At 40.2% G+C, this 26,502-nt stretch overlaps 2 protein-coding genes and 1 long non-coding RNA gene across 9 annotated transcripts; 2 read left to right on the forward strand and 1 right to left on the reverse strand.

The window, feature by feature from the left end:
* Positions 1–9,907: 9,907 nt before the first annotated feature.
* On the forward strand, positions 9,908–19,640 carry LOC104102624 (uncharacterized). Of its 7 annotated transcripts, none has more exons than XR_011414481.1 (6): positions 9,908–10,473; positions 11,084–11,138; positions 17,284–17,350; positions 17,681–17,762; positions 18,484–18,765; positions 18,868–19,640. It is a non-coding gene; the product is annotated as an uncharacterized lncRNA (long non-coding RNA). The 7 variants fall into 7 exon arrangements; XR_011414483.1 differs by lacking the exon at positions 17,681–17,762 and having other exon boundaries at positions 9,930–10,185; positions 10,291–10,473; XR_011414480.1 differs by lacking the exon at positions 17,681–17,762 and having other exon boundaries at positions 18,863–19,640.
* LOC138906806 (uncharacterized) lies at positions 13,010–15,789 on the reverse strand. Its single transcript, XM_070196504.1, has 3 exons — positions 13,877–15,789; positions 13,669–13,787; positions 13,010–13,570 (listed from the first exon to the last, which is right to left on the reverse strand). The coding sequence occupies exons 1-3, from the start codon at positions 15,597–15,599 to the stop codon at positions 13,109–13,111; spliced, it is 2,304 nt and encodes a 767-aa protein (XP_070052605.1). The 5' UTR covers positions 15,600–15,789; the 3' UTR covers positions 13,010–13,108.
* A 409-nt stretch (positions 19,641–20,049) lies between the features above and the next one.
* On the forward strand, positions 20,050–22,202 carry LOC104105949 (GDSL esterase/lipase 1-like). Its single transcript, XM_070194409.1, has 5 exons — positions 20,050–20,327; positions 20,716–20,837; positions 20,967–21,197; positions 21,278–21,554; positions 21,816–22,202. Exons 1-5 carry the CDS (start codon positions 20,060–20,062, stop codon positions 22,085–22,087), a joined length of 1,170 nt encoding a protein of 389 aa, XP_070050510.1. The 5' UTR covers positions 20,050–20,059; the 3' UTR covers positions 22,088–22,202.
* The last annotated feature ends 4,300 nt before the right edge of the window (positions 22,203–26,502 follow it).

The following is a 26,502-nucleotide window of genomic DNA, read 5'->3' on the forward strand; positions in this document are numbered from 1 at the left end:
ATTTTTTGCTTCACTAAATTTTCCTCGTTGAACCATAAAAGCTTGAAAAATTAAAACCATAAGCTTGAAGAATTAAATAAAATGGACCTCCAAATTTGTCCAAGCACGATATTTTTCTACAAAAGTTGAAAAACTTGAAGAATTCATCATCCATGGTAGCCAAATCACTGACCCCTTTCTCGTTCCAATAATAAAATCAACCCATTCGAAGAAAATAGATTATTCAGTTGATTTAAAACCAATTTTTTCATTAGATAAATCAGAACTAGAATTATCAATATAACTTTAAACTTGGGCAAATGTGATGGTGCATTCTATGCCGGTGAAAGAGTTCACAGTAGCCCAAACGAAAGTGGCTATAAATTGACGGGGCTTGTTAGTTCTTAGTTAGGGAAGAAGGGATGTGATAATGCTGAATAGATTTAGCTGCAAAGTAAGTGAAAATGGGATGGAGTTATATTGTGTATGTATATGATGGTGAATGATTAACAATGTCTGCCTCTAAATAGTGTGCATAGGCTGTATTTTGAGTGGTTATGTCGATGAAAAATTAGAAAGGAGATGAGCTCTATTAATTTAATTTGGCAAAGAACAAAAAAAATAGTCATTGATAGAAGTTGAATTAGACACAAAGAAGATAGAAGTAAAAGAACCAAAAGCCTAGAAGGAAAAAAAAAAGGAACCAAAATAAGATTACATTTCACTTACGGACGCGCTCAAATCAGAGAGAATATCACACATTGTGCCACCTCAGCTTGAGGTGTTCAATAGGTACACCTTATTGAAATTGAAGTGTTGAATAGATATTGGTCTTAGTTGAGCTGTCTAAGTGAAAAATAAAGTCAAGTTTAAGGGAAGATAAATGTTGTATATGGTCGAAATCGAGATCATGATGCATCCTAGCCTCCGACATGGTAAGCCATGCTCGAAACATGACAATAAAGGACTGAATATCCACCCCAAGTCTTACCGGGCTAGAACCCGGAGACAGGATGCCTACCTTTGAGAATATCGAGGCCATGATCCCGGAAGCGGTCCTAGCCCCAAACGATTTTGAAGAAACATTGTCAGCATAGCCAACAGAAGACCGAAATATTTGTGACCGGCCAGATATTACGGCGAAAATCTCGGCACGTACCAATAAAGAACTAGCAGTCAGTGAATCAATTTTTTTTTTACCTTTTATAAAATTGTACCTAAAGTAGAACTCCTCTACTATATAAAGAGGGTCTGATAATCCATAAAGTAGGTGATAACACGCATTCCAAGGTAATATACCATTATTATTTTTGTTATTAGTTCTTCTGCTTTCGTTCATCAGTGTTTGTTGTTACGAGCCCAGATCGAGGGCAAATACCTCATTAAGGCTTAAATTGTCTTCCTCGTATGGTTTGATCTTATTTCATCCTTACTTATTTAATTTGTATTTATTTACTATTTTATGTCAAATAAATCTGCGTATCCTTAAAACTATTTATAAATTTAATTGTTATATGATTTTGAGGGTAAACAGTTTGGCTCCCACCGTGGGGATAAGGATAATAGTGGCTATTTGATACAAATTTCTATAACACAGACTACTTTACGCTTGTTCTTTGGAGTGTCTCTAATTTCAGGTTAAAGCTCAAAATGTCAAACTCCCAGTCAGCACCTCTACAAGTTGGCGATGAGTCCGGTCATCATAGTGAAAATAATAACATAGTGCCCGGTGGCGAGGTACCATCTGTTGATCCCATCGGAATTATGGTCGCTGACCCGATGGACGCCAACTCGCATGTGGCCATCGACATAAATCTGCCTACTAACCCTGAAAATAGCATCCGTGGTGAAGCCCGATCAACAGCCCAAAATACACAAGACATTGGAGGGGACGAGATCAATTTGCGGGTGATCTTCGAAATGTTGCAGGCTCAACAAGAGGCAATAGGACAGTTACAGAACCAAAGTCGCACGCCGAGCAGAATTGAACCCAATCCATCCCGAGAAATCACCCGCAGAAACAAACCGGTCGCAGAAAGGCCAACTGAAAATGAATCGGGGACCAACCCCGATATCGTAAAGATGCTCGATGAACTGAGAAAACGGATAGAATCAGGAGAAAAGAAAATCGAAGCTAATGACAAAAAGGTGGAAACCTACAATTCCAGGGTTGACCAAATCCCAGGAGCACCGCCGATATTAAAAGGTCTGAATTCCAAGAAGTTCGTTCAAAAACCTTTTCTTTCGAGCGTGGCTTCGAAGCCGATCCCTAAGAAGTTCCGTATGCCCGAGATTCTTAAGTACAACGAAACGACTGACCTAAATAAGCATGTGACCTCCTATACATTTGTCATCAAAGGGAATGACTTGGAGGATAATGAGATCGAGTTTGCCTTGTTGAAAAGGTTCAGGGAGACCCTGTAAAAAGGAGCTATGATATGGTATCACAACTTACCTTCTAATTTCATTGACTCGTTCGCTATGATTGCAGACTCCTTCGTAAAAGCACACACCGTGACGATCAAGGTTGAGACCAGGAAGTCAGACATTTTCAAAGTAAAGTAGAAGGATAATGAGATGCTCAGAGAGTTCGTGTCCCGATTTCAAATGGAGCGGATGGACCTGCCTCCGATCGCTGATGAATGGGACGTTCAGGCTTTCTCCCAAGGACTCAATATTCGAAGCTCGTTGGCTTCACAGCAGTCGAAACAAAACTTTGTAGAATATCCGGCCGTCACTTGGGCCGATGTCTATAACCGATATCAATCGAAAATCTGGGTCGAAGATGATCGGCTTGGGGCCCCTTCCGGGTCCGTGTATCTCGTCAGAACCATCAACAGAGTCAAGAGAGACATCAATCATGAACCGAGATCAAACATGGATCGGTATTAGCCGTACAATGGAGACCGAAGAAGTAGTGGGTCTGGGCGGAACTCTATGAGAAATGACCGAGGTCAAAAAAACCGGGGACTCATGAGCAAAAACAACTTCGACAGGCCCATCGGGCCTAAAGAAGCACCAAGATTAGCAGAGTACAACTTCAACGTCGATGCCGCCACTATCGTATCTGCCATCGGATGCATCAAAGATACTAGATGGCCTCGACCTCTACAGTCCGAACCTAATGTGCAAATATCACGACACTCATATCCACAGAATAGAAGACTACCGACAATTAAAAGATGAGGTGGCCCGGTTGTTCAACGACGGACATCTCCGAGAGTTCCTGAGTAATCGGGCCAAGAACCACTTCAGGAACAAGGATTCTAATAAACAGATCGAGCAGGAGGAACCTTAGCATGTCATTAACATGATCATCAGTGGGGTCGACATTCCCCAGAGGCCGATGCTGAAGCGCACCAAAGTATCCATCATAAGGGGAAAACGGACTCGGGATTACGTACCGGAAGGAAACTTATCTTTCAATGACGAAGATGCTGAGGGGATCGTGCAGCCCCACAATGATGCACTGGTAATATCGGTACTCATAAATAAATCTTGAGTTAAGCGTGTGTTAATTGATCCAGGTAGCCCAGCCAACATCATCAGATCGAGGGTCGTGGAACAACTCGGCCTACAAGATCAGATCGTACCTGCGGTCCGAGTCCTGAACGGGTTAAACATGGCACGTGAGACCACTAAAGGGGAGATAACACTACCGTGAACATCGCCAGAACCATTCAAGAAGCCAAGTTTTATGTAATCGAAGGAGATATGAGATACAACGATTTATTCGGGAGGCCATGGATTAACAACATGAGAGCAATACCCTCAACACTGCACCAAGTGTTGAAATCCCCGACACCTGGAGGAATCAAAACAGTTTACGGGGAAAAACCGGCCACCAAGGAAATATTAGCGGTCCATGAGGTGATCCCGGCATCCACACTCTAGACATCGAAGGGTCTGAATTCGATGGCCAAAGACGAGGCCAAATAGCAATTATCGGTACTAGCCTCGACAGAACTAGAGAAATAAGGGGTAGAGGAGGACGACGACTACGGAGTTCCCAGATCCTTCATAGCCCCCGACGATTCCGACGCTATCAAATCAACAATCAAGGAACTGGATCAAGTCGTACTAATCGAACACTTTCCCGATCGAAAGGTATACCTGGGCACGGGGTTAAGCCCCAAGCTCAGGAAAAAACTCATTCAATTTCTTATAGCTAACAAAGATTGTTTCGCTTGGTCCCTCCTTGATATGACAGGGATCCAGCCGGAAATAACCACTCACAAGCTAAGCCTGGACCCGAAGTTCCACCCAGTCAAGCAGAAGAGGAGACCCCAATCCGAAGTCAAAAATGCTTTCATCAAGGATGAGGTATCTAAACTCCTTAAAATAGGGTCCATTCGGGAGGTTAAATACCTGGATTGGTTAGCAAACGTAGTGGTAGTCCCTAAAAAAGGGAATAAATTAAGAATGTGTGTAGACTATAAAGACTCGAATAAGGCATGTCCCAAGGACTCATTCCCTCTGCCCAACATTGATCGCATGATCGATGCAACGGCCGGCCACGAGATCCTCAGTTTTCTCGACGCCTATTCCGGGTACAACCAAATACGGATGAACCCAGGCGATCAGGAAAAAACCTCATTCATCACTAAGTACGGCACCTACTGCTATAACGTGATGCCATTCGGACTAAAAAATATCGGTGCCACTTACCAATGCCTAGTAAATCGGATGTTCGAGGAACAAATAGGAAAATCAATGGAGGTTTACATTGATAATATGTTGGTTAAGTCCTTGCAGGCAGAGGACCATTTGAAACATTTGCAGGAAACCTTCAGCATATTGAAGAATACAATATGAAGCTGAATCCGGAGAAGTGTGCATTTGGAGTCGGATCTGGTAAATTCCTCGGATTCATGGTATCTAACCGGGGAATCGAGATCAACCCCGATAAGATCAAAGCCATCAAGGATATCACTATTGTGGACAACGTGAAGGTCGTACAAAGATTAACCGGACGCATAGCCGCCCTGGGGCGATTCATCTTGAGGTCTTCCGACAAGAGTCACCGATTCTTCTCACTATTGAAAAAGAAGAATAACTTCTCGTGGACCCCGGAGTGCCAACAGACCTTGGAGGAGCTCAGGCGATATTTATCGAGCCCACCACTACTCCACACGCCGAAGACAGACGAGCAGCTATACCTATACCTGGTAGTATCAGAGATAGCGGTAAGTGGAGTCCTAGTCCGGGAAGAGAAAGGTACACAATTTCCAATGTACTATGTTAGTAGGACTTTAGGCAAGGCCGAAACTAGATACCCTCACCTACAAAAATTGGCGCTTGCTTTGCTAAGCACCTCTAGGAAGCTGAAACAGCATTTTCAATGCCACCCCATATGTGTTGTGACTACTTACCCATTGAGGAATGTAATGCATAAACTCGAGCTCTCGGGACGGTTGGCCAAGTGGGCTGTGGAGATCAGCGGGTACTATATTGAATATCGGCCCCGGACCGCCATTAAATCTCAAATTTTGGCAAACTTTGTGGCTGACTTTACGCCAACCCTAATACCTGAGGTTGAAAGAGAGTTATTGTTGAACTCGGGAACTTCTTCTAGGATCTGGACCCTCTTTACGGACGGCGCCTCGAACGTAAAAGTGTCCGGACTTGGCATAGTATTGAAGCCACCAATAGGCAATGTAGTTAGACAATCTATTAGGACTGTAAAATTGACTAACAACGAGGCCGAATATGAGGCCATGATTGCAGGTCTCGAACTAGCCATAAGCTTGGGGGCGGAGGTGATCGAAGCTAAGTGCAACTCCCTCCTTGTGGTAAACCAAGTTAATGGGACGTTTGAGGTCAGATAGGAACGAATGCAAAGGTACCTGGATAAGTTGCAGGTAACATTACGCCGGTTCAAGGAGTGGACTCTACAACTCGTACCTCGGGATCAAAACAGTGAGGCCGATGCCCTTGCTAACTTGGGGTCGTTAGTCGAAGACGATAAGTTCAACCCGGGGGCAGTCATACAACTCATGAGATCGGTGGTGGAAGAAGTCCACGCCAAGATAAACTCGACAAGCCTAACTTGGGACTGGACAAACAAATATATAGAATATCTGAAGACCGGAAAACTGCCCTCGGATCCAAAGGAATCGAGGGCCCTACGTGCGAAGGCAGCCTGGTTTAGTCTGTCAAAAGACGGAACCTTATTCAGAAGAATATTCGATGGCCAGCTCGCGATATATCTAGGATCGGGAGATGGAGTAAGTTCTGAGGGAAATTCACGAAGGCACCTGCGAAAATCATTCAGGCGCCGAATAACTGGTTCAAAAAATAATTAGAGCCGGCTACTACTGGATCAACGTCGGCCTTATACTGGGCCACCATCTCATCAGCATCAGTTTTGGTCACTTCAACCACCGACTTGGTCGTTTTGAGCTCCTTGGCAAAGGTTTCTCGATCGGAGATGGCCGAGATTAGCTGAGACTAGAGCTCCTCAATTTTTTGGGCCTGCACCTCGGCCTTTTCCTTTGTCGCCCGAAGCTGGACCTATACTAAGGTCAACTGCGCTTGGGTAGTCTCCTTTTCCGAGGCCAGGCGGTCCATCCTGCCTCTCAATTCTTCGACCTCGACCTTGACTGCATCCATCTTGTCTCGGAGTTGGTCGATCCGATCAATCTTCTGTTGGACTTGCGGGTTCCGATCGTTAGTCACTGTGTCTAGCTCATCGTCACTAACTTTAAATATTTTTACTTGTTTAACTAGGTCGGCGTGTTCCTTCTAAGCCACCTCCAACTCAGCTTGAAGGCTCTTAGCCTCTCCTTCACGTTGCTCGCTGAGGAGTTTGTAGGTGTCTCTCTTCTTAGTGAGCCTCAGACTTCGGCTTCTAGCTGGTTCAGTTCGTCCCGATACCGAAGGAAAGTTTCATGATGAAGCACCGAGACCTACAAATATAAAGAAAAATGTTAGGATTATCTATGGATTAGTCTGAGTACAAAAAGAGAAATTGAACTCATCGAGAGATATCTGAAGTTACCCGGTTCAGCGCCTGTTGTGCTTCGTTGAACAGGCAGGGTGCGTCTACCTCGTTCATCTTGGCTTGGTCTTCCTCGGTCACCATAAATCGAAGGTAGCTGGCCACCCCTACGGGGGCGGAGAGGACCTGGCATCCTCCGGAGCAGAGATGATGATTGATCGCTTCCGGTCAGGATCCACACTCGAAGCTGGGAACCAGTTGATCAATTTCGGGCTAGAGGAAGACCCGCTTGCTCCCGAAGATGGACTCTTCTTTGGTACCTCTAAGTCACCCAATCCGGTGACGTCCTCCGTGGCGGTGGAGTCCACGCCATCAAAAAAGTCGCGGAAGGGGTCGTCCGCTCCACAAGCCCCCTCGTTGGGACGTTCTTTCACCGTTTAGGCCTCGTTATACATGTACTCAGTAAAAAAAGGTGATTCGATGATGTCTATCACACCGAGTGCTTCCTTCGGGGTACTGCCCGCATCCCGGGAAGCCTCGGCCCCAGCCTCATCATCGACCTCCTTAGCTTGAGGCAGGTTGGTCTCGAGATTCTCTAGTTCGAAGGCCCCTTGTCCTTCGAGCTGCGATGACACGTAGGCCATCAGGACAAAAACTTCTTCTTCGGACTCGTCTCTAAACCAGTAGAGCGAATCCGAAGGTGGTACTCGGGCACTGGTGCTGTCCTTTGGCTTGCACACCGATCTTCTTCTTGTTTCCTTTTTCTCCGAGCTCGGGGAACTCGGAGCCCTTTTTCTTTTCTTCCCTTCGGCCTGTCTCGGAGCAGGGGACTCGGTAGGTAAGTCCTCACTACCGACTGGAGGCCTCAGTTTGATATCCTTGAATAAACCTGCAAAAGTAAGTAAAGGGAGTGGGGACTCAATGATAAAAGAGGAATCCAAATATTACCTACTTAGGAAAAGAGTCTCACCATAGGAACGGGCATCCCAATGACCCTTCGAGAGCTTGCGCCATGAGCTCTCGGAGTAGGGCATCTGTGATACGATACCCTTAACCTACTCCTTGAGTCGAGGGACAACATTCGGGACTCGAGCGATGGCTACACCACCACAAAACACCGATAAGAAAGAAGGGAATAAGTATGAAATTGACTTTCGAAAATAAAATTGTACTTACGTGATGTATTCCACTTCTCAGGGAATGGCATGCGCTTAGCTGGGATCAGGTCCGAAGTCCTCACTCGGACAAAACGGCCTTGCCAGCCCCAATCTCGATCTTCATCAATACTCAAGAACGGGGCTTTGTTGGCCCGGCGCACGAGCTTTATCAGTCCCCCCGAAAGATTCAGGGACTTTACAAGCATAGAAGATGGTCGACGGTGAACGATCACCCATCGATTCTGCTCACGAAGAACCGGAGGAGGATCACGATCCTCTAGAGAGAATAATGAATCTGACCGAGGCATACCTCGTACCTCTTACAGAAATCTATAATGACCGGGACCATCGGGCCCAATGTAAAGGGATAAGTGTAAATACTTTGGTATCCCTCGACATGGGTAGTAATGGCTTCATTGGGGTCAGGGATCACTATGCCAATATCAGCCCAGTTGCAGTCTTTTCGGACCGTAGGGAGGACTTCTTCAGTGACCGAGCAGATATATCTCGAGACCTCCTTACACTGGCCTTGTATGGAGGAAGGTTTTTCAACCTTGAAATCGGCGTTGACCGAGCATCCTCCGGGGATGAACATTTTCAAAGGGGGTTCCGGTACTGGTTCATCGACGGTAATACGCGAAATAGTCTCCTCGACCTCAGTAGTCGACCGCGAAGTAGAAGGGGTTTCTTTCTGGAGAACGGTTTTGGAAGTCTTTGCCATTTTTTTAAAATGGAGGAAGAAATGAAGTTGAAGGATTGTACCTGTTAGCTTGAGATAAAGATAAACAAGAGTTCTTATAAAGGATCTCAGATAATCGGAGTGAAAGCGCTAGAAAATTTTGAAATCTTAAGGATACGAGGGTCGAAGTTTTGGATGTAAAGTTAAAATGAAGAAAGGAGGAGGTATTTATAGTATTTCAGCGACGATTCGCATCCAGGAATGGCCGACCGATGACTGACATGCATTTAATGCCATCATGACTTGACTGATGAGACGTTTCGGTTGTTTTATCGTTTCTGTCACGATGTATCGAAGTAATAATCGGAAGCTCATGTCATTTCTCGTCGTATGCTCTCCGAAAAATGAGGGGACTATCTGTATACGGTCGAAATCGAGCTCATGGTGCATCCTAGCCTCCTACATGGTAAGCCAGGCTCGAGACATGGCAATAAATGACTGAAGATCGACCCCAAGTCCTACCGGGCTAGAACCTGGAGACATGACGCTTACCTTCGAGAATATCGAGGCCATGATCCCGGAATCGGTCCTAGCCCCAAACGATTTTGAAGAAACATTGTCAGCATAGCCAACAAAAGACTGAAATATCCGTGACCGACCGGATATTACAGAGGAAATCTCGACACGTACCGATAAAGAACCGGCAGTTAGTGAGTCAAAAGATTTTTTACCTTTTATAGAATTGTACCTAAAGTAGGACTCCTCTGCTATATAAAGAGAGTTTGATAATCCATAAAGTAGGTGGTAACACACATTCCAAGGTAATATACCATTGTTTTTTTTGTTATTAGTTCTTTTATTTTAATTCGTCAGTGCTTGTTGTTATGAACCCAGATCGAGGGCAAATACATCATTAAGACTTAAATTGTCTATCTCGTGTGGTTTGATCTTATTTCATCCTTACTTATTTAATTTGTCTTTATTTACTGTTTTATGTCAAATAAATATGCGTATCCTTAAAATCATTTACAAATTTAATTGTTATTCGATTTTGATGGTAAACATATGTATTTCGGTCTTTTGGAAATAGGGGTAAAATGCAAGGACGTAAAAGTAAAAAGAGGACACAATAGGGTATCCACCTCTATGTGACTAAAGAGATTATTGTGAACTCTAGACGGAAAGAATGAGGCAGCGGAGAGGCAGTTGGGAGTCTCTAATGGTGGTTGCCCCCTCTCTCTTCCTGTGATTTCCTTTTCCATTTTCACAAAAAAGTAAAACTAAACCACCATTCATCTTAAGGAACTGTTTGGTTAATCTCTGATCTATGCATACACGCAAATACATACATTTACATACCAAGTGCCCACGCAGCATGCTGACTTCCCCCAATGCATGCCCGCCTCCAGCCTTGCAGCAAGCACCTTGAGGTCTGTACCGTGGCAGGGATACTATTCTATAACCAGAAAATGGTGCAATTTTATATATAGGAAGAAGGGTTTAGGGTTTAAGATCTAACCCATTCTTCTCAACAGATGAGAGGCTGTGATGATTGAGGTTGTCTAGAGTTCTGTCGGGGCAATGGAGCGGCCCGTATCTTGGCGGGGCGACCCGACCCGGAAGGCCTGTTTTATAGTGCAACCGAGGTTTGCAGCCATGGCGGTTGCTTTGTCTCCTTTGCCCTGATCATGCCACAGATCTGAGCCTCAAAAGAAAAGGTAAAGAGGAAACTCCAGTAAAAAGGGTTTTTCAAATTTTTCTAAAAATAAAAAATACAACTTATGTTCAATAACTTCAAAATTCCTTTAATGACGTTACATTTTGTTTCGCTTTAGTTTTCAGAATTCCTCTGTTTAGAGATTTCTGTTCAGATGGAGTCATTATAGTTTCAAATATACAATACCTTTCTTTTTTCAGTCACTTTGATGATTACATAATAAACGATTTTATGTTTTTAAATAAAGGTATTTGCATGAAGGAAGTTTTTTATTAAGTTAAAATTCCCATTGAATTATTGGACTGAAACAGTGAATTATGGGGCATTTGACATTTTAGGTTATGGGAGGAAACTGGAAACTAGAAATAGAAGAACCAGGGGATATTTTCGTTGACTTACTAATGTTGTTAAAAAGAAAATATGATGTTCATAAAATGTTTCTAGAATCTGTGGTATTCTTTTTTCTTTTGGTTATGAACATATTGAGATATGATCAATTTTATACAAGTACTGGAATATTAAATTTGTTGCCACACTTTTTAAACCCTCACCCTTTCATCTTGCTCTTGTCCTCTTATAGTTTTCTGTTGTTTTCTTTTGGTTACTTACAGGTGCTTTAATCTTATTCTACTGCATGTCATGTTGATACTGCTATGGCGATTCACAGTATGCTGTGTCCTCTTTACTTCTGGTTTCTTGGTCATTAACTTTTTCCTTTTCATAATCAGAATCATTCTGAGCATCATTGATGATGCTTATCTGTAGGCTGTGATGATATAGCTTATTGAGTTGATCGGATTTTGGGAAACTGGGCCCGTATCTTGGCAGGGCAAACCAAGATATCTTGTAACCAGAGTAATGAGTATTGGAATGAAATAGGTCCAAATGGAGTTGATTGGGATCCATTTAGCTCACCCAACTAGAGTGTGATTGGGGTTGTGGTTGTTGTTGTTGTTGTATGCTATTCTGGTTTGCAGCCATGGCGGTGTCCCTTCCCTTACCCGATTTTGTGACAGATCTGACCCTACTTCTTATGTGCTCAACCAAGAATAAGTAAAACACTCAAGATTATGAATGAGGCAGCATAGCAATGGGCAGTTTCTAACTATGGTTGCCTCCCATCTGCATGCCTATGATTTCTCAGTGTCTGCTACTGTCAAAGAAAGAGCCCTTCTTTAGTGCTCTGTTGATGTTATCATGGTTATTGACAATCCGCTGTATTATTGTATTTTCTGCCTCTGCTTTCTTGGTCATAATCCTTTCCCTTTTAAAATCACAATCGTAAGAGCGATGTTTGTTACGAAAATTTTCCTTGAAGTTTGGACGGTTGACAACACAAAAAATTAGCCTAGAAAAAATCACAAATTAAGAAGCAGAAGAGATGAAAAATAAATTTAAACAAAATTAGATGGAGTGTTGAATGACTAAATTGCACTAATATCATGTCTTCATTCAGTCTCGTATTATTTGCTAATACGAGGTAAAAGTAAAGGAAGGAGATAATAGGATTTTATAAAATAAGCAGCAGAGAGGCAGTGGGGAGTCTGTAATGGTGGCTGCCACCTCTCTGTTCTTTTTGCCTATGATTTCCTTTTCTATTTTCACAAAGAAAAAAATAAAATAAACCACCATTGTTGAAATGGTTCAATATATAGTTTTCTCCTGAACTTGCACGAAATATTCCTTTAAGGTTTAATATTTGAATCCATGCTCTGCTTTAGCTTCATCTTCTTGTTCACCTCTTCCTCTTCATCATGGCTAGCTTTTATTATTGTTAATGTGATGGATGAGGCTGTGATGATGAAAGGTGTCTAGAGTTGGTTGGGCATTGAAGCAGCCTGTATCTTGGCGGGGCGACTCGGAAGGCATCTCTGTGGTTGTAACCGAGGCCTGCAGCCATGGCGGTGTCCTTGTCTCCTTCCCCTGATTTTAGCACAAATCTGAGCCTCAGTTTATAAGTAATTACCGGCCAGAAATTATGGCGAGAATGAGGCAACACAGAGAGTATGGGATTTGTTTCAAGGGTGGTCGCCCCTCTCTGCTTTGCCTATGATTCTCCATTTTTTAACAAACCAACAATCCTTAAAAAAAAGAGAGAGAAAGACAAAGTGCGCGTCAGTTTCTGTTTTTTTTTTGTTGCATTTGTTTGCACCCCTAATATATACTCAAAACCTGAGCACGCTACTATTACAACAAATATGTGACCGTCAGATCTTCAGTCTATCTCCTCATGGCTTTGAAACAATGCAAGAGGCAAATGACAATTATTTTCTTGTTTCTGAGTTAACCAATTCAGCCATGGAGATTACCCGACCTGAATCTTGGTGTGGCGACCTGGTATGGTCTGTGATTGAGACCCTTCTCTCACGTGCAACTGGTGTTTTGCAGCCATGGTGTGGTTGGCTCAGTGTTTTTAAGAGCGAGAAGCGCAAAAAAGCGATAAGGGCTCGCCTCGCTTCAAAAGCGAAGCGCAAAGCGAAGCGCAAAGCGAAGCGCACGCTTTATTAAAGTGAAGCGCAATTCTTAAAAACATAATGTAAACCTTGCAAAGACACAATATAAAATTATAAATAATCAAAAAGTTCAAATTGTCAAAATCAAAGCTACTAAATTACTAGAATCAACCTCTTATTCTTCTACTCTTCTTGTTCTTCTTCAAGATTGTCAAAATCTTGAATTCCTCTATTATCTTCATATTGCTCGTCATCTTCCTCCTCCCCCTCCTCTTCCTCTTCATGATCACTTTCATCTTCATCAATTAGGGATAGGGATCGACTTGTGGTAGCCACACTTTTTCCCTTCCTAATCGAGCTTGAACTTGAAGTATTCCCCCTTAAACCATAAGGATTCTCCCCAACTCCACTAGCAACCGCAACATCACCCCAAGTGAAATTAGAATCGCCTTCAAATACTTCTTCATCTTCACAATTTTCGGGGACTCCGGTTAGCCACTCATTAGCCTCATCAATATTGTCCAAAAGAATTGGATCAATTAGATTGCGGTGGTTGTAGCGACGCCTCAATGCTCTATTGTATTTTATGAACACTAGATTATGGAGGCGCTTCAAGGTTAGTCGATTCCTCTTCTTTGTATGAATCTGCAAACAAGATGTGTCAACTAATTAGTAGGAGTTGGGACAATTGAGATATAATTTACTTTATCTCAAAACACGAAATAATTCTTTTTATTTCTCACGTGTTCAAAAACGCTCCAGTTCCTTTCACATCCGGATGAGCTACAAGTTAAACTTAGAACTCTGATGGCGAAAGTCTGTAAATTCGGAGTCTCTACACCATATTGGTCCCACCACTCAACTATAGAAGTGAAAAAAAAAATTCAAGAGTTAATAAGTATAAAAAATACATTAAAGTTAGAGCTATAAAATATAGAAGCACTTGGTCACCTGGCGATTTCGTCTTTCTTTGTTTAATAGCAAGTCGGAGCTTAAAAAGTCCCTCAGCTGCCTTGTAAATAGCAAGCTGATCTACTATCTTTTCTTGCATGTCTTCATCTGGGGTCAACTTGATAACAACCTCATGGAATCCTGTCCACACTTCTCTAGCCAATGAATTATTCTCATGCTGATCATAAAAGAGTGACGGGTTCAGAATAAGTCCAGCTGCATGCAAAGGTCTATGAAGTTGCTCACTCCATCTTGCATCAATGATCTGAAAGACCTTTGCATATTTCTGCTCATCAGTGAATGATGCTTGAATAGCCTCCTTGGCCCTATCCATAGCTTCATAGAGGTAGCCCATTGGTGGTTTTTGCTCCCCATCCACCAAACGGAGTACTTTAACCAAAGGGCCACCAATTTTAAGAGCATGAAGGACATTATTCCAAAAAGAATAAGAAAGAATAATGCGTGCAACATCTTTCCCTGCACTTTCCTTTGCAAATTTACTCTTGCTCCATTCCTCTGAAGTGAACAACTTTCTCAAATTGGATTTTTGCAAGTGGATACTATGTAAAGTCAAGAAAGCAGTGGCGAACCTTGTCTTGCCCGGTTTCACCAAATTTTTTTGTCCGGTGAATCTTCTCATCATATTCAATAACAAGGGCCGCTGAGAAATATAAGAATGTACCCTAACGCCCTGGCCAAAAACTGTAGAGAAGGGTTTTTCCTTGAAAATGTCCCCGAAGATTAAGTTGATACAATGAGCCGCACATGGAGTCCAATAGACATTCTTGTACGCTCCTTCCACCATGCCACCCGCTTTCACATTTTCACTCGCATTATCAGTGACCACTTGAACAACTTTGCTTGGGCCAATCTTTTCAATGGTGTTCTGAAACAAGGTGAACATTTTGATGTGGTCAGTGGATGAGTCGCTAGCATCAATGGACTCAAGAAACAAACTTCCCTTGGGAGAATTCACCAACACGTTAATAATCATTTTCCCAGTTCTTGCCGTCCACTTATCCATCATAATGGAGCAGCCATACTTGTTCCACGCAACTTTATGTTCCTCCACAATTTTATTAGTCTCCTCCACTTCCTTATTTAGATAAGGACCTCTGATTTCATGATAAGTGGGAGGCTTCATTCCAGGTCCGTATTGACCAACGGCCTCAATAAAGTCTCCAAAAGTGTCAGTATAGTTGACACAATTGAAGGGGAGCCCAGCATCATAGACCCATCGTGCAAAAGCTCTAACTGCACGATCCCTCAAAATGTCCTTAGCAATTTTTTGTACATCTTTTCTACCGCTCTTTCCTTCCGGCTTCTTTGGGAAATAGCAATCTATAGGACCTTTAGTCCTACTCGTACCCGTCGATCCATGGCTTGAAGAGATTGCATCTCTTCCCCGTTTTGTTGGAAGTGACAATTCTTCAATATCATCATCACCATCATCATCAAGATTGGTCACCAATGGTTGATGACTCATTTGATTTTTTTGCTCCTTCTTCTTCTCAACAAAATTCTTTATTTCATCCCTCACCTCCGGTGGACATTTCGGACAACTTGTGACGTTTCTATCGCCACCAATAAGATGGAATTTAAAGCGATAAATTCCACCCGTTGTAATCTTGTTACAAAACTTGCATACAATATTTGTATTCTTCTCATTAACTCTATCGCCATATCGCCAAGCCGGGTCTTTATCTTTCGATCTTTGAGACATTTTGAAATCCCTATTAAGATATAAGAAAATACATAATCAAATAAACTGAAAATACGTATAATATATATAATAATTAATTTTATAAACCGAAATACACATTAAAAAAATCAAATAAACTAAAATATAACATACATAATTTTCTAAAATGAAATACATATAAAATTAATCAAATAAACTGAAAACATAACATATATATAATAATTAATTTTATATACTGAAAAATACATTAAGAAAATCAAATAAACTGAAAAATATAACATATATAAATAATAATTAATTTTATATACTGAAATATACATTAAAAAAATCAAATAAACTAAAATATAACATATATATATATATAATAATTTATTTTCTAAAGTGAAATACATATAAAATTAATCAAATAAACTGAAAAATATAACATATATAAATAATAATTAACTTTATATACTGAAATATACATTAAAAAATCAAATAAACTAAAATATAACATATATATAATAATTAATTTTCTAAAATGAAATACATATAAAATTAATCAAATAAACTGAAAAATATAACATATATAAATAATAATTAATTTTATATGCTGAAATATACATTAAAAAAATCAAATAAACTGAAAAATATAACATATACTAAAATACATATTAAAAGTAATAAATAAGAAGAATAAAAGGGGGGAAAAACAAAATGGGTTAGAGATAAAGGGAAGAAGAAGTCGCTGAAGTCTGAACAGTGCAAACTGGACTACTGGACTGTCAGAGTCTCAGAGATAAACGAAAAAGAAGAAGGAAGAAAGAAGGAAAAAGAAAGAAAAAAAACAGATTCTGACGGGACCAAGAAGAAGAAAGAAAGAAGAAAGAAAAAAAAGAGAAGAAGAAAGGAGAAGAAGAAAATTACCTGGACTGGTCAGAAATGTTGATGAAGAACCCTAGGCTTTGGTCGACCTTGATCGTAGAAGAGAGAAGAAGAAATGACCAATTTTTCAATTTAGGGTCTGTTTTGTATTAAAAAAACAGACCCAAAGTTTTTTTCTTTTAAAAAAGGGCCCTCTTTTTAAAAAAGGGCCCTCTTTTTAAAAAAGGGCCATCTTTTTAAAAAAACAGACTCAGTGTCGCTTTTTTAACAGAAGCGATCGCTTCGTCGCTTTGCTCGCTTCGTCGCTTCCTCCGTTGAAGCGTGCGCTTCCTCCGTTGAAGCGTGCGCTTCCCTCGGTCGAGTCGCCTCAGGCAGCTAGAAGCGACACTGAGTCGCGTCGCTTCGCTTCGCGCTTAAAGCGACGAAGCGATCGCTTTTCTAAACACTGGGTTGGCTTCACTTTTGCCTCAACACATCTGAGCCTCAAGTTGCTAAAGATAATGTATCTTTTCCAAGATTCGATGTGGGAGATATCAAACCCATGCCCTTTTGATTACAAAGACAAGAGTGGGTTGCTCTAGTGGTGAGCACCCTCCACTTCCAACTAAGAGGTTATGAGTTCGAGTCACCCCAAGAGCAAGGTGGGGAGTTCTTGGAGGGAGGGAGCCGAGGGTGTCTATCGGAAACAGCCTCTCTACCCCAGGGTAGGGGTAAGGTCTGCGTACACACTACCCTCCCCAGACCCCACTAGTGGGATTGTACTGGGGTGTTGTTGTTGTTGCCCTTTTGATTACAAGTTATAATGCATTTAACTGGTTATGTATGCCGTTTTATTGGTCAGTATCAGCTCAAGAATGAGGCATCAGAGTGAAATGTGGGATTTTGGCAAGGGTGGTTGCCCTCCTCTGGTGAGCCCATGATTTCTTTCTTTTTTTAAATTAATACCAGCTATCATGTTCACATTTATTTCCTCATAAATGAAAATTTGCTAAAGGGTATATTTTTCCCTGTATGAGAACCAAACAAATGTACTCCAACTTTTTGCCTTAAATTCTTGGCAGCGAACTCCTCATTTCTCTGTGATTGTACAAGCTAATACAAGTTCCTAATTGCTTCCCATATGATAATAGCTGGAAGTTATGACAGTATGCTAGTTTGTCTTAGACAATATTATCAATTTTTTGAAATTTAAATGATTAATTGCCTCAAAAAATCTTGCTCGAGTCTTGTAATGGCAGGCCGTTGTTGACTGAAGGTCTGTAAGAATAGCCCAAAAAAGGAGAGAATGAGCTAACAGACAGAAGGGGACTTGTACCGGAGGTGGTTTCCTTGCTGTGCATTACTAATGATTCTCCATGTTCTAAAAAACATCAGCCTTAAAAGAGAAAAATAAGGAAACAAAATCATCTTCTTGGTTTTTTTTTTTTTTTTTTTGTGGGGGGGGGGGGGGGGGGGGAGGTTCTGTCTATAAATTTGTTTATGTCCATGTCCATATATCTATTGCTCCCTTGTTCATATCTTCTAGGTTCTTGGTCTTTGTTGCCTTGGCTTTAAGATTCTTCCGTAGGAGCTATTGGGGAACTGGGGGGATGTTTTAAAAAATATTTGTTTCCTTAGAAGTATCAGCTCTGATGATACTTCTAGTTCTTTCTTTTCTGTGCTAATCAATGAGATTGGAAACTTCCTGACCTGTATCTTGGCTTGGTATACCGGTATAGCCTGATTGAGAATCTTCTCTCTCGCATCAACCAATGTTGTGTAGCCTGAATCCCAAATTTGTTGGGATTGGTATCCACTCTGCTTTATTTAGGTATTTTTCAGTCAAATATTAAATAATGTGTTTTAACACAACATTATATAATAAGAAATAAGCTTATAGAAAATGTATTCCATATGATAAGAAATAATCACTCATAAATGTCAAGTACTAGATTAGTTATTTCAAATGACCTTTGAGATTATGCCTTTATAACCTCACCCTTTAGTCTGCGCTTATCCTATTTTTGTGCTTGTATTTATTTTAAAAAAAATCTTTCGACAGGTTCTCTGGTCTTATTTCGACGCCATGTACAACAACCGGTCTTACTCTATAACAAAAATGAGGCTGCATAGGATGGGAAGTTTTTAAGGGTGTTGCCTCCTATGGGAAGTTTTTATGGGTGTTGCCTCTTATTTGCATGCCTGATACTTCTGTATTCTTCTACTGCCAGAGCAACAGCCGTAACTGATCGAATTTTGAGGATGAGGAATAGTTCACCAAGCTCGGTGGAGAATTTGCTGTATTATCCTCAGTCTAAGCTAATCTCTTTGTTAGTACTCCTCGGTAAGTGAATCGTAACAGCACTGTTCTTTTAGTTACATACTTTGTTAGTACTCCTCAGTGGACTGTTATCTAATGTGGCATGATGCGTTGGCATAAGGAAAGCTAGATGCAATAGCAGATTCAGTCGGGAGATGCCATCTACTTTAGAATGGTGCACCAGATTTTCCATGAAAGTATTCAAGTGTTGCACTAGAAGTTTCAGCTGGTTGATCCATTCATGTCTTGGAACAATTTGTGCGATCCTGTTTGTTGAGAAAGCAAAATGCAAACTGATGGTGCCTAAAGTACATTGGACGCGTCCTCCTAAGACTCTATTCAAGATCAACACAAATGGGAGCTCAAACAGGAAACTGGGACTACGTGGAGGAGGTGGTGTTATTAGATCATACACTGGAATTGATAGCAGCTTTTGCATCAGCTTTCAGTAAAGGAACTACCAATAGTGCTGAATCTAAAACTAATTGGATCAATGCTAAATCAGACCCGCCATTTGGAATCTTATCTCAGTAATTGAAAGCATTAAGGTAAGCTGAAGGTTTTGGAATATGTGCAGCTTCAACATTGCTTCAGAGAAGCTAATTTCACACTGAGTAATGAAGGATTGAAGTTTGCAGGACAGATTTGGTATGATGAATTTGAGCAGCTTCCTAGCAAAACAAAGGCAGGCACAAATGATCTTAATAGCAAGACAAATGCGTTGGTTTTCGGATTAGGCAAATCAAAAGTAGTTTTTGTTGTATACCATGAATTGTATGTACATCACAATGGTGTAGGAAGTTAGAAAATTTCTAAAGTTTAAGTAAAATAATTCAGAAAGATGTAATTAGACTAATTATACATACAATTGTATATCCACACTTCAGATCTTTGCACCATCTCTTTGAATTGTGTATGTACAATTCTAACTTAATTAGTTTTCTACAAGGTCAGGTATTATGTCCCCCTAATATACCGGTTAGCGGTCAGTGCCTAAAGAAAAATCATTCTCCTTGAAAATGAGAATTGTACGGCTGCATGGAAGGTGGGTCAACTATTTAGCAAGTTACCTACAAGTCTCCAACTTTTATTTAGTTAGAGGCATTTTTAGTGGAAAAAGAAAACGGCAATATTCTATGACAAATACACCATCAGTGCATTGTTATTGTTACTTATAATAATGGTACCTTTCTCTGTCACTAGTTAATTTGTCTGCACTCTCAATTATTGATAATCTCAAAGTGCAAGAAACACTGTTGATAATGAGTCTACTATAAATACTACTTACAAACAAAGATCGATTATCCTTAGTTTTGCAATGACAATGAGGAAAACTGACTTTAGTGGTTCATATTTCTTTGTGACGACTCTTCTTCTTCTTCTGCCTCTATTTGTTTCCACAAAGGCAGCAGCAGCAGCAAGTGGCTTGTTCATCTTTGGAGACTCCACAGTGGATGCAGGAAACAACAACTATATTGAGACCATCCCTGAGAACAGAGCCAATTATGAACCATATGCCCAGAATGGTTTTTTCCAGGAACCCACTGGTCGCTTCTCAGATGGTCGTATCATCGTTGATTTCATAGGTGAGGTGATCCACTATTATTCTTCTCCATGACTTGTTTAATTTGCGATGGCATGACATCTAGAGGCGGACCTATGCTTTAAGAACAGGGGTCGTTAACTTTGGCAAAATTTTAATATATATATATATATATATATATATATATATATATATATATATATATATATATATATATATATGTGTGTGTGTGTGTGTTAAAAATGATCATATATTTTACTTGGAACTCTTAACATCAAAACAGTCATGTACCCAATCACCTTCAAATCCTGGGTCCACCTGTGATTCAATCATGTTTGGATTTGAGATTTGTTTTGACTGATCTAAAGGAGGTCATTAATCAATTATGTGATCTATATATAATTTGTGAAAAATGAATGATGGTGATGCAGCTGAATATGCAAAGTTGCCACTAATTCCTCCTTACCTGCAACCACATATTGCTGATTTCAGCAATGGAGTTAACTTTGCTTCTGGAGGAGCTGGAGTTCTTTCTACCGCTCATTCTGGTTTGGTATGGGCGTCAGCATTTTCATCTCCTTACTAAAGATATGCATACATATATATTATCTCAAATCCTTTTCTATATATGTTATATATAAGTGTAGATCTACACTGTTAATTATACGTGATAAAATATCAGGTTATTGATCTGGAGAGACAATTAAAGTACTTTGAACAAGTGCGGAAATCACTAATAGAAAAGTTGGGAGCAGCCAAAGCAGAGGAAGTCATATCGGAAGCAGTTTACTTCATCAGTATCGGAAGTAACGATTACATGGGGGGTTACTTTGGTAATGAAACGATGCAGCAACTCCACGGTCCTGAAGAATATTTAGGGATGGTCATCGGCAACTTGACTCAGGCAATTCAAGTAAACTACAAGCAATTATCCTTTTCCTTCTCTATGTTGTTGGTTAAAATTGTACTTATATACAATATTTCAATGACAAGGAATTGTATGAGAAAGGCGCCCGAAAATTTGGTTTCCTAAGCTTGTCGCCATTGGGATGTTTACCAGCTCTCAGAGCACTAAATCCAAGAGCTAATAGCAATAACGAAGAAGCAGGAGGAGGTTGTTTTGAAGCTGCTTCTGATCTTGCATTGGCTCATAACAATGCTCTCAGAATTGTCCTCGAAAGCCTTCAACATATATTGCAAGGCTTTAAGTATTGCAACTCCAACTTCTACGATTGGCTTCTCGATAGAGTTAACAATCCCTCAAAGTATGGTATGTACCTCTTTATACCATCTCCCCTACTAGCTAGCTTCTTGTTGTCATTCTATTAATTAACTTTTGAAGGGGAGTCTTGGCTTAACTGGTAAAGTTGTTGTCATGTGAGCAGAAGGCCACGGGTTCGAACTGTGAAAACAACCTCTTGCATGTTAAGGTTGTGTACAATAGACCCTTGTGGTCCTGCCCCGCACATAGCGGGAGCTTAGTGTTTTTTTTTTTTTTTTTTTAATATCTCCATTATTGTTGCGTTATTAGGTTTCAAGGAAGGAGTGAAGGCTTGCTGTGGAACAGGGCCTTACGGAGGTAAAAATACATGTGGTGGGGAAAAAAAGGTTACTGAATATGAGATTTGCGATAATGCCAAAGACTACATATGGTTTGATTCATTTCACCCGACAGAAGGCATACATGAACAATTTGCAAAAGCTCTCTGGGATGGACCATCCTCCTCTGTTGGACCTTACACTCTTCAAGACCTATTTTTTAGTAAAGAGAAACAAACTATAGCTGATATTGTCGATATATAATCCACAAATTTCTTAATGTTAGAACGAAAGATGTGTTGGCAATAAAGCCTTTTGTATTTCCAAGTCCAGACTTATTAGAAAGCAAATTTCAACATTCAAGGGAAATAATTTTATGTTCAGCAACAATTTTCCATTTATTATTTCCCAATTTATTGCTCTTCATATTCTGCTTTGACTCGCAACCACGCAGGAGCAGAGGTATGGTATTTACTTACTAACCAACACAGAGGAAAAGGATGACAATTTATCTATAGGAATAGCAAATTTGGTAGACTGGAAAAATAACAGGACATATATGTTTCCACGTAATAATCTTAAATGACAACTGAGGAGGTGAATGTTACAGAACATGCTAAAAGAATTACATAATCATTAGAGTATTTTCATCATCACATAATGACTATTGACTTTCAATGTTGTTAGGGTGGGTAAGCTGGTAAAACATGGATATTCCGCAGCCAAAGATCCAGATAGTTCATATTATTTAATTTATAAAAACTAGTGCCGTTTTTATTTGGAAGAAATCCCCACAGTCCATATATACCAGTGGAAAAAGCAATGGGGTTCTTTGTCAACAAAAGGTCCAGGATCCGATTCCGGGGCTGTTAGGGAAGGAAGGACAGCCTTGAATGTTTCTAATGGGCTATGTAACATGTTCGGACACTTCAAAAATGCTGTCAAATCCCAACACGAATGACGCAACATATTTGCGGAGTCTGCGCAACATAACTAATGGGGCAAAGACAAGGTAACAACATCATAGCTGCAAATGGCCAACACGAATCTCAGAGAACTCTTAAATGACAGATCATTGGATTCAATTTCTTGAGTGTTGATTTGTTCGATGAGCGGTTCTCTACATGTGAGTTTTACTTCTCAGTTTTCCTCTTTTCAGCTTCACCCTTGGCAATATGCTTGTCTTGAATTTATCCTTTAACGTGTATTAAAATATTCTCGAATTTTACAATTATGATGGTTCATTTATCTGCTTTTTGCAGTTCAAACCTTTTGGTATTGTAGACAATAAATTTGCGTCGAGAAAATAATCAAGACTAAAAAATATTGCAACAATTATAATATTTGATTTCAAATAATATGAGTGTACAATCTCTATGAATCGTCTGATTCTTCTTTCCAATAGTAAATAAATTCAAGGGCCCTTGAGCTTGAGCTTGATCTTGAATCTATATTTGTTGCCATGAACGATGATCTTGGATTCAACTAGCACGGACTTTGATTTGAACTCGTACTCCTTGAATCTTGATTTGTTCTTCGTTCTTGAGTGTGAAATTGATTTCTTGAACTTGAACTTGATTGCTTGAAGCTTGAAACTTGTAGAGAAATTTGCGGCGTTTGATCCACGAGCTCTCTCTTGCTTCTTGTTATAACTTCTGGTCCATTTTCTAGGTTATGGAGACCTCTATTTATAGTTGTGGGAGGGGAGAGTTATGATAAGAACAAACTCTTTCCGACCAATTAAATCGAAGTGTGACAAGACCGCATTTGATTGGCCAGAATATGTCACTTGCACACATGGCGCGATTTCATTAGCCTTTTAATGTGGCTTGGCATGCCTTGTCATTTTGATACATGACATGATCCTATTGGCTCTTCCGTTTGACTTGGTGTGCCACGTTATTTCACGTGTGGCACTAAACTAGGCCTCTAGGAAGATGACATCTTGAGCCTAATAAAGTGAGTTCTGTAGCCCAATTGATTCAGACTTATTTATTTAATCTATATATATTTGACTTATATAATTAATCCAATTATATTAGCCCAATAAATTTATTTGAACTAATATATCTTGAATTTAAAATATAGTCCAAATAATTTTATGAATTTAATTCCAATAAAATTTATATGTCTACAAATACCCCTACTTCAATACTTGTCACAATGTCTTTAAATTTTGAAGACTACGCAGTATTAACTTGATAATAGTATGTAAATCCTATTTGCCAAAACAGGTAATGGATCAATGTATAATTGGTTACGTGTCAGTTGATAGCCTGTTGGTAGTTTGGTCCACACTTAAACATTAAAGTGACTTCAATCATTGTAATTACCAAGAGAGATGATAATAATAATTATTATCATTATTATTATAATGTAGATGCCATTTTTCTCAATTTTGTGGACCATCAGTACAAGACATATGGATTTGGCAATCTTTAACAGAAGGCAACGCTATTGAATACTATGCGTAGGTCCAATCTCAATTTGAATCCCTCCAGAAGTCTAATTAGAACAGCAATCCCACATCGGTACTTACTTATTAATAGCGTATTCTGACAGCTATAAATACCATATGCTCGTTATTCAATTAACGCCAATTTGAGCGTTTGCGAGCCACTTTGTGTTTACTTTAGACGACTTGGAAGCATTAACGCGAATGATAATTTTTTCTTCTTTTCTTTTACTTTTCTTCCTTTGTTGATTTATTTTGTAGGTCAAACGAGAAAAATATGTTCCTGTTTAATGAGATGATCCAAGCATGAAGAAGGTGATCTGAGGTTGTGAAGGGATGAGTATTTATCTCCGCCTGAATATCGGAGAGATTACTCTCAAGATGACCTGAACATCGGAGAGATTACTCTCATTACGGCCCGAATATCGGAGAGATTACTCTCAAGGTGGCCCTGATATCAGAGAGATTACTCTCAAGGTGACCCGACTATCGGGGAGATTACTCTCAAGGTGGCCCGACTATCGGAGAGATTACTCTCAAGGTGACCCGACTATCGGAGAGATTACTCTCAAGGTGGCCCGACTATTGGAGATATTACTCTCAAGGTGGACCGAATATCGGAGAGATTACTCTCAAGGTGGCCCGTCTATCGGAGAGATTACTCTCAAGATGACCCGAATATCGGAGAGATTACTCTCGGGGTGTGAAGGGATGGATACTCATCTCCGCCCAAAAATCGGAGGCCATTTCAGGACGCAAAGGCTCATACGACATATCGAATTACAAGTCCATGGCAACAAATAGATGGAGAAATCCCCAACATCATATGGAGGACAAATCCATGGCAGTATATAGAAAGGTAAATCCATAAAGAGACCAACTTAAGGTGCAAAGAGACTTAAATGTTCACCTTAAGATTGAAAAGTTATAGTTCCTTTTAAGGACAAACCCGCGAAGAGGCCAACTTAAGGTGCAAAGGGACTGACATGTCTACCTTAAGATTGAAAAATTATAGTTCCTTTTAAGGATAAACCCGTGAAGAAGCCAACTTAAGGTGCAAAGGGACTAACATGTCCACCTTTAGATTGGAAAATTAGAAAGCTTCAACTCGAAGACTTGGTGGACTTGATGACATCAACTTGAACACTTGGCGGACTTTACAGACTTCAACTTGAAGACCAGCGAGTTTGAGGACCTCAACCTGACTGACTTGAAGATTTCAACTTGAAGACTTGGAGGCTTAAATATTTCGACTTAAAGACCGAAGAACTTGAAGACCAGCAGACTTAAAGATTTGGCGAACATGAAGACATAGTGAACCCCTAGACTTCACCGCAAATACTTAGTAGCATCCGAAAAGACTATAATCGTCCCATTGAAGACACTGGTTTACTATAGAGGCTTGCCCCTCTAAGTAATATGAGATCCAAAATTCAATAGAAAAATGATATTTAAGCCCGACTTTCAAGTGCTGGTTGAATGAATTACTTCCATCATACTTCATTTGGATAACGATTAAGGCAATATGTATCTTTTGAACGTATGCGACTGAACTTAATATAAAACTCTAAGCTGCCTACGTACCTCGGTGAAGAGGATCAAGTCATACCATAGTTCAGAATGGGTGATTTTTCTCTTCTTTTTTTTGTCTTAACTTTTGCCTAGGCCGCCTCTTTTGAAGGTTTTTAACTTAGCGGAATTTTTTTCTTTTTTTTGTGGGCCGTACACGGTTTAGACTCATGCGGGCCAGGAGTGTAGGAACATGCAGTTTAGGCTCATGCGTCAAGGAGCGTAGTGACTTGTAATTTAAGCTCATGTTTTGAGGAGCTTTGCAACTTGAACACTTTTCTTGAATTTGAAGAGCTTTACAACTTGAAGACTTTGTCGAATTTGAAGAGCTTTACGTGTTGAGGTTTGGCTCGAATTTGAAGAACTTTACAATTTGAAGTCCTTGCTCGACTTTGAAGAGCTTTTGACTTAAGTTTTTGCTCGTATTTGAAGAGCTTTGCGACTTAAATACGAGGTGTCAGTTTTTGCCCTACGAGCGTACCGAAGGCCGTGGCAGAAATTTTCGAGCAGCAAACAAGTTCACTGTTGACAGAGGGACTGATTGTGGTTGAAACAATAGATCACTTCAAGATAAACAAACGTCGGGTTATCGAGATCATTTTTACCCCAGGTTATCAGAATATAACTTCAATGTTAGTGTAGTGGATTGTGTCAG

The sequence above is a fragment of the Nicotiana tomentosiformis genome, chromosome 2, assembly GCF_000390325.3.
Source record: "Nicotiana tomentosiformis chromosome 2, ASM39032v3, whole genome shotgun sequence".
In the NCBI taxonomy this organism is placed as follows: Eukaryota; Viridiplantae; Streptophyta; class Magnoliopsida; order Solanales; family Solanaceae; genus Nicotiana; species Nicotiana tomentosiformis.

What these genes read in the sequence shown, in the direction of transcription:
- LOC138906806 (XM_070196504.1), bottom strand. Translation starts at nt 15,599, where the DNA reads ATGTCTCAAAGATCGAAAGATAAAGACCCGGCTTGGCGATATGGCGAT. An exon ending in AAGAAAGACGAAATCGCCAG is followed by an intron (nt 13,788 to 13,876) that starts GTGACCAAGTGC and finishes TCACTTCTATAG; the next exon opens with TTGAGTGGTGGGACCAATAT. An exon ending in ACTGGAGCGTTTTTGAACAC is followed by an intron (nt 13,571 to 13,668) that starts GTGAGAAATAAA and finishes TCTTGTTTGCAG; the next exon opens with ATTCATACAAAGAAGAGGAA.
- LOC104105949 (XM_070194409.1), top strand. Translation starts at nt 20,060, where the DNA reads ATGACAATGAGGAAAACTGACTTTAGTGGTTCATATTTCTTTGTGACG. An exon ending in TATCATCGTTGATTTCATAG is followed by an intron (nt 20,328 to 20,715) that starts GTGAGGTGATCC and finishes ATGGTGATGCAG; the next exon opens with CTGAATATGCAAAGTTGCCA. An exon ending in TAACAATCCCTCAAAGTATG is followed by an intron (nt 21,555 to 21,815) that starts GTATGTACCTCT and finishes TTGCGTTATTAG; the next exon opens with GTTTCAAGGAAGGAGTGAAG.